This window comes from Camelina sativa, chromosome 11 (genome assembly GCF_000633955.1).
Source record: "Camelina sativa cultivar DH55 chromosome 11, Cs, whole genome shotgun sequence".
NCBI lineage: Eukaryota > Viridiplantae > Streptophyta > Magnoliopsida > Brassicales > Brassicaceae > Camelina > Camelina sativa.
The window spans coordinates 1,342,557-1,350,289 of NC_025695.1; the positions used below are offsets into that span (position 1 = coordinate 1,342,557).

General features: G+C 34.3%; 4 protein-coding genes across 4 annotated transcripts in view; 2 read left to right on the forward strand and 2 right to left on the reverse strand.

Annotated features, from left to right (window-relative positions):
* LOC104727514 (growth-regulating factor 2-like) overlaps nt 1-1,239 on the forward strand; it is a 4,231-nt gene extending 2,992 nt beyond the window's left edge. The window contains exons 3-6 of the mRNA XM_019231725.1: nt 173-189; nt 284-632; nt 718-1,159; nt 1,228-1,239. Coding sequence (XP_019087270.1) covers nt 173-189; nt 284-632; nt 718-1,159; nt 1,228-1,239 — 820 coding nt within the window. The remainder of the gene's footprint in view (nt 1-172; nt 190-283; nt 633-717; nt 1,160-1,227) is intronic.
* Nucleotides 1,251-2,348, reverse strand: LOC104720988 (basic leucine zipper 61-like). The gene has a single exon (XM_019231495.1). The coding sequence runs from the start codon at nt 2,216-2,218 to the stop codon at nt 1,292-1,294; it is 927 nt and encodes a 308-aa protein (XP_019087040.1). The 5' UTR covers nt 2,219-2,348; the 3' UTR covers nt 1,251-1,291.
* On the forward strand, nt 6,360-7,139 carry LOC104720990 (putative phytosulfokines 4). The gene is made up of 2 exons (XM_019232386.1): nt 6,360-6,732; nt 6,825-7,139. Exons 1-2 carry the CDS (start codon nt 6,604-6,606, stop codon nt 6,957-6,959), a joined length of 264 nt encoding a protein of 87 aa, XP_019087931.1. The 5' UTR covers nt 6,360-6,603; the 3' UTR covers nt 6,960-7,139.
* The window catches only part of LOC104720989 (VQ motif-containing protein 29-like), a 6,620-nt gene continuing 6,177 nt past the window's right edge, over nt 7,291-7,733 (reverse strand). The window contains exon 2 of the mRNA XM_010438888.1: nt 7,291-7,546. Within this exon, the coding sequence (XP_010437190.1) occupies nt 7,532-7,546 (15 nt within the window). The 3' untranslated portion in view covers nt 7,291-7,531. The remainder of the gene's footprint in view (nt 7,547-7,733) is intronic.

Below are 7,733 nucleotides of genomic sequence, written 5' to 3' on the forward strand. Positions count from 1 at the left end.
TCCTAGTTCTTGTAAGCTCCTTTTCTTTTTAAACCAAATCATTGATCAAGTCTTTTGTGGTGTGTGGTTGCATAATCCAAGAATCAGATTTTAGCCAAGTCTTTGATGTCATTTTTGGTGCTAACTTCTTCATAACATTGTTCTTGAGGGTTTTCAAGATTTGTGCTTTTAGTGATTTGTTGTCAATGAGTGTGTTCTTTTAATGCCATATCTGTTGAAAAGTCTTTGCAACATTGATTGCAATGGGTTTAACGAGAGTGTTTATCTATGGGTTTGTTTGCAGTCGGATGGGGAACTTTCCATCTAGGTTTCGCAGGAGGGAACATGGATCCTGAGCCAGGGAGATGCCGTAGAACAGATGGGAAGAAATGGCGGTGCTCAAGAGACGCTGTTCCTGATCAGAAATACTGTGAAAGACACATCAACAGAGGCCGTCATCGTTCAAGAAAGCCTGTGGAAGTCCAATCTGGCCAAACCGCCACTGCCACTGCTGCGTCCAAAGCGGTTACAACAACACCGCAACAACAGCCTGTGGTCACTGGTAATAGTAACAGGCGTGCATCAAATAGTAACTGCAGCCTCGTCATTGGAGGTGGTCAATATATCAATGAGTCTCTACCTAACAACAACAGGTGAGAAAAACATATCTTTTGATACGTATTGCATATTAATTCTTCATGATCATATCTCTCTCACTCACTGATTCTTGCAAAACAGAGTTCGAAATCCGCATATATATCCTTCCACCGTCAACTTACAACCCAAGGAATCTCCTGTTATTCATCAGAAACACAGAAACAATAACAACAACAACAACAATAACCCTTTTGAGTTTGGACACATATCCTCTGATTCGCTACTCAACCCTAATGCGGATACCGCAAAGACCTATGGATCATCGTACTTGGATTTCAGCAGCAACCAAGACAAGTATTCAGGGAATCACAATCACAACTCTTGGCCTCAAGAGCTGAAATCAGATTGGACACAGCTTTCAATGTCAATTCCAATAGCATCATCATCGTCTCCTTCCTCTTCACACAACAACAACAACAACAATGCTCAAGACAAAACCACACTCTCGCCTCTCAGGCTATCCCGCGAGATTGATCTTTCGATCCAAACCGAGGAAACAACGATGGAGCCAGCTGCCAAAAAGGTGAATACTTGGATACCAATCTCGTGGGGAAACTCCTTAGGAGGTCCTCTAGGTGAAGTACTAAACAGCACAACGAATAGCCCAACGCTGGGATCTTCTCCTACCGGGGTTTTGCAAAAGTCCACGTTTTGTTCACTTTCTAACAACAGCTCCATGAGCAGCCCCATCGCTGAGAACAACAACAGAAACAATGGTGACTACTTTCATTACACAACAAACTGATAACTCAAAACTAGTCTTGATGCGGCAACAAACAAAAAAAAAGCTCTGTTTTTTATTTTCTCTTTCTTTATATGTTCTGTTGTATCTTTGTAAGAGGAAGTTCCGGTTATGATGTTCAGTCATGATCATTCTCCGGTTATGAAGTTCCCATTGTTGCTGTTGTTGAAGTTGTCTAATGATCAAAACCCGTCGCATCTTCGACAATCTCAACCGGAGAATCTCTTGTTCCGTTACGAGCCGGTTATTGTCCGTGTTCACTCGTTGAAGCTGGTGTAATACTAACCGGAGCCGGTTCCCGAGCTCACGGTTTTCTAAATCAAGACGGTTTACTTGGTTCCTTAAATTATCGATGTGGCTCTGTTTACGCATTCTCGACCGTTTCGCTGATTCCCGGTTTGATTCCATCCTCTTCCTCTTCCGCTCCTCGGTCATCTCCGGTTGGGTTAATATTTTCCCGTTATGGTTCTGCTCTCCCGAACCGGAATACGTGATGGCTGTCAATTGTTTTGGGTCGTCCGAGTCTGGTTCGTGTCCTTGAGAGCACGGTAGACCGACTGATTGGTTGGTGTCGTCAAAACCGGGACTAGTTTTGACGAAACCAAGACAAGATTCGTCAGAACCAGTTTTCAAGTCATGAGAACCGAAATTAATTCTGACGGAACCGGTGTCTGATTCACCATAACAAGGGCTTGGTACGGCCGGTTCAAGAGACATTTGGTCCACGGAAAAGAGATCAGAGCAGTCCCATTCCCAAGGAGTGAACCCGGTTTGGAAACCCGAAAATTGATGAACCAAACCCGGTTCAGAGAATGAAAAGGCCGGTACAGTGGACAACATGATTGCTTATTTTTTCTAATAGAGAGATGAGAGAAATTAGGAGGGGAAAAGGGAAGAATTGCATTGTTGGAGGCTGATATTTATTGACAAACCAAGAGGGGTAATTTGGTAATATTTTAAAATACGATTGTACGACCGTAGATTATACTGTATAAACAGCTTTTGAGTCATGTTGCACTATGGTGGCTTAAAAATTAAAAACTTGAAAATTTTATTTTGTAGAGCCAACTTTTTAAAAAGCAGGAAATATTTCGTGGGACACCATAGCTCGTTTTGGGTCCATATAACTCCAAAAAAAAATTAAAAAAAAATCACATATTTGAAATTTCAATATAACCAAATGTCTGTAATAGCTTAGTGATGAAGAAAACAGTCCATATTTCAAACGTTTTTATATTAAAAAAATTCAAGCATGAGATATTTCTTTATCCACCTAGAAAAAGTTCACCCATTCGTATTGAAATTGAATTCTTCATCTAATCTTCTCGTGAAATGCTTGTTATAGAAGATTCAACCAAAAATCATAATATTATATACATTTAAGAACACGTTCCCATGACCATTTGAGATCTCATGCATCATAATTCATCATTCATATTTATTCTCTCCAACCAACATACCATTGTTTTTAGTTTATGATATATTCTTCAACTTAGTATTTTTGTGTGTAAATTTGGTATGTGAACATATACTTGTTATGATATTGACAGCCACAATAGAGTGATTCTGGTTCCTTGTTCTTGTTCAAGATTTCTGATTTCTTTAGATATGTTCACTGTTTAATTATCCGTTTTTAAAAAGAAAAAGAAAATCTTTCTTTATTGTATTAATTTGTCTTCTCTAATTCTTTTTAACACGGGATGGACACACACTGGACGGGGACTAGAATCATCATTTCAGTCGGGGAAAAAGAAAGAAGAGAGATGGAGTAAATTAACTAAAACCAAAAAAGAAAGAAAGAAAGAATCTAAGGAACAAATACACTTTACAATTAACTGAACCAAACTGGTGCTTTGCATGAGAGATGAGACCAATGCTTTTTGTAAAGAACCCTATAAGTTAACCTACGACCATAAAGTATATTACTTGCTTGCTACACGGAAACATTGAAGATAAAAAGTAATAATACTACTTCCATTAAGTATATGTAGCAAATTTAGACTACGGTGATTCAACAAAAATACTGAAAAATCGAGGATATATAAGAACGAAAAATATGTGCTTAGACACATTTATGATTTAATCATGCAAGCCCGAGTATAGATTTCTAATAGAATATTCTTAAATTGATCACACAATTTATACCTTTAGTTAGCTTATATATGATCAGAAAAACAAAATGTGGAGCAACGGCCACATGTATTTCGTATAAAATAAAAATAAAGCAGAGAGGACAAAAGACATATATGATTATTTTCATACTTATTATATACACGCAGCTTTATAAATATCCAGACTCATGTTTTGGTTCGGTATCATGTGAAATCAAACTTTAATGTCCAAAGAAAAGCTTCACATATTAGCTTTTTTTTTTTTTTTTTGTTTGACAAACCACATATTAGCTTTTTCTATGATTCCAATTTTCATTTTATCTTAATTAAATCAATATTTCATCGCATAGATATGCTCTTTACTCTTACGTGAAATTTCAAATTTGTGCATCTTAAGTCTATATTATGGTATGTTTTTAATATACATTAGTGTGCGGGTGTACACTAAAGTTTTCGAGTGGAGGGACCTAATATTACTATTGTTAATCACTGAAAAAGTCAGATCGCAGAGCGGTCAAGAGCCAAGCTTGTGCCCGGCTGGTGAACCAGCTTTCGACATGGACTTATATTATGACCAGTATAGGTAATCGTTTCAAAAATGAGACGACAAAGTTATGTTTCTACGATAATCTTCTAAGGTTTGATAATTAGCAGAAGTTGTTATAATTAATACATACTGTAGCTTAAAATTTTATACAGGTCACTCGATTTTAAAATTTTTGATACTATGATTTTCTAAAGTGGAATTACAAACGTCTATAAATCAAAAAAGTTTTTTCACGTCATTACTGTATCAAAGGCTACGGAATACAATACATACATCATGGGAAATGAAAAAAGTTTAAAAGACGGAAAGCACAACAGTTTACTTGAAAAATGATGGCACAACTTTAGCTTGAATATTCGTTGAACCTTAACACGTAGTTATATAATCAGATTATAATATATTATATATAAATTAATATTAATTCCTAAACTTTATAAATCTTTTAGGTTTGCCCAACATATATACGTAGCCTAGAACTCCCTACAAATCAAGTATATTGATGACATTTTTGTTGTTAATAAGAAGAAAACTCTCTTCGTAGACTAGTTACATATAAAGTGGTACGTTAAAACTTAAAAGTTCGAAAGACTTGGCCTACAAGTGTCGGCTGCTCTATAAGATTATAACATTTTAATGATATAATAAAAAAACAATTTGTATGTAACTCACACATGTATCTTACCAAAGTGGAATCCGGATAATGACCAATGTACATACCAAAAAAAAAACTAAATTAAAAATTCTCATATAGTATCAAACTTTTCTTGAAAATTTTAGAATTGCATGAATTCTTCTTTTCATATTTGTAGACATACGTACATAGAATCTTTCTTTACCATCTATATAGTTTCTTGGATATATAACTCAAATAATGGTGATGCGAATCACAAAGAGTCTAAGACGACATATTCTTTACCCTTATGCTAATTAACGAACTTCCCTTTGCTTGAGGAAACATATATTAGTTTTTTTGATGCGTATTATGGATCTTGTACAATTGATGATTCATCCATGCAGTTAATATACTTAATGAAAATCCAACAGCATTTTGATTTTTTCCATCTATATTAGGAAAGTATAGCATATAAATATATATAATTATGAAAGGAAAATTACTTAGTCGACGGCTACAGTTTTGAACTTTAGATAGGTCACAAATTTTGAATATTTAGTTAAAGTCGATGAGGAAAACTTTATTAAAAAGTTTCGGGCAAATCTTATATCTTTTATGTTAATCGTAATTTAACTGACGCATGTAAAGTTATTGAATCACTCAAAGAAAACGACAAATCTATAAACTGGTAAAAACCTAACTGTTCGCTAAATTATATTTGGCAATGGATGTTAACATGCAAAAGTCTTTTCCTTTAAATCTTCTTTAACAAAATCTGTCGTTTCTATGCAAATATTTGATGTTATTTAATCATTTAAAAATGTAAAAAAAAAAGCTTCGGACTGTAACAAATAATATAGATTGATGTTTTAAGATAATTTAGTCTCATATTGGTGGTATTTATCGATATATTTTTCCAATTAATGTTTCGTGGTTTTGTCGCCTTGTATCGTTCGTCCTGACACATATCTGTGTGTGTGGTGTGTGTATAACGATGAGTAAATGGATGTAATTAAAGTAACGATAGAAATCCACTAATTATGGCTTTTTAGATGTATCTTTTTATAATCTATATATGTTCGTGGTGGAGTGTTCGTTGAGATTTATCGCGTGGCGTCATTTGGTACGTCATTAGGGTTCTCCTTGTAGCTCCAAATAGACAAATGTCAATACATGGAGTGTATCGTATGTGTACATGCATATGGTCAAATGTTTACGTGAGTGTAGCTTTTTTAGCTAACGAGTTTGGAAAAAATGCTTTGCAACTTTAAATGGTCGATTGGTTTCTCGTGATATTAAAACATTATATATAGTGGTGGGGATGCAAATGTGACAGTTGCACTGAAATGTCATGAATCGTAAACTATATACATGTTGTAACTTGTAAACTATACATGTTTTTGGTCTTATTTGTTGATAATAAAATAAAAAAAGTAATGGTGTTCCCTGATTTTTAGTGGGCCTTTAAACTGGTATATCTGGCCCAAACTAAGAAAACAGTGACTATATACATTACCTCACGTTTTACTAATTTGTCACATTTTTTGGTCAACAGGTCAAAGGTTTTGATAAACCAAACATACCAAATATTATTTATTATGTTGTTATATTTTTCTTGGGGAATTGGTTTTGCTCCAATCACAATCTCCTTTCTCACACATTAGTAGTGGCAAAAATATTCATACGGGCAAAAATAACAATCTATGCACTAAATTTTTTTTGAATAATAAAAACTCGTTATTTTTACTCCTTTTTACTTTATGTAATTATCTAAATTTTTTTTAAATAGATAAGAACAATGACAAAAGAAAAAGATAAGAACAAAACACTCTAATTTTTTCGTTCTTAAAATAAGAACTAGATTAAGGGAAACAGTTGACCAATATTGACTCTATATAAAGGTGGTTTGCTCATTGGATGTTTCAATATCCATAATTAATCTGCAATCACAAAAATGAAAAATCTCTCTACTTTGCTCACGATAGCTCTCCTCCTTTGCGCCGCCATGCAAATGTGTACCTCCCGCCCTGAACCGGCCTACTTCGCCTCCTTCACAACCTCTCTAGCGGAAACACTTAGTCTGGTTAGTCATATATATATACACTTATACATGTAAATTAATTTCATACGAAATGCGCTTCGTTTGTAATTTATGTTTTATATATTGTGTTTCAGGAAATGATAGAATCAAAACTACATGATGTGGTGGGAGAGAGCTGCGATAAAGAAGACGACGAAGATTGCTTGGTGAAAAGAGCATTGACCGCTCATCTTGATTACATCTATACACAGAAGAAAAATAACCCTTAGCTCTATATGTTAAGTATTCCAACTGTTGTGAATTACAAATTATTCTCACATGTTACACAGGTGTATATAGGATAATTGATTAATTCAATTTATTCTTGTAACGGAAAGTGTCAAATTATTCGCACATATTATTTGTATATATTACAAACACAATATAAATGGCATAATTCGTTTAATTTATATAGTAGAATGGAATATAAGTGAGGAAAAGTTGAATTAACTGGGGAAAAAAAAAATGTGAGATCGCATAAATTCATTTAATTTACAGATGCGCTAATCTCGGAAGACTTGCGGAAGAATGGTTTACAACATAATAAAATTAATTCGAAAATGCGAGTTTGAAAATTATATGATTAGTGAAAATTTATAACATAGAGTCGCTGAATCCTTTCATAATTATGCAAGTTACAGGTTAAATTCATAATATAACATGATTAATTAACTCTTTGTTGATTACATCTTCCTTGTTTATTAAAAAGCTAAAAAACAAAAGAAAGTACAAGAATGTCAAGCATCTCTCTCAATCAAAGAAAGCGCATTTTGAAAGAGTAAATACATAAAAATGTTATAAACTACCATCGGGAAAGATTTGCAGGATTTTGAAATGAAAAATCTCCCCAAGAAGATGAAGAACTCTGCTTTGTTACATCATCCAAACTCTTGAGCGGTTTAGCCTGCACAACCTCGTGCTCAGGTGCACCGGTTAGCTTCTGAACCAACTCTTTGAAGTTTACTGGCTCGACTCTGTAGACATGAGGATGCATTGGATTCAAA

Excerpts from the sequence above, each read along its gene's own strand:
- LOC104720988 (XM_019231495.1), bottom strand. The coding sequence starts at position 2,218 with ATGTTGTCCACTGTACCGGCCTTTTCATTCTCTGAACCGGGTTTGGTT.
- LOC104720990 (XM_019232386.1), top strand. The coding sequence starts at position 6,604 with ATGAAAAATCTCTCTACTTTGCTCACGATAGCTCTCCTCCTTTGCGCC. Across the intron at positions 6,733-6,824 it reads TAGCGGAAACACTTAGTCTG|GAAATGATAGAATCAAAACT; the intron begins GTTAGTCATATA and ends ATTGTGTTTCAG.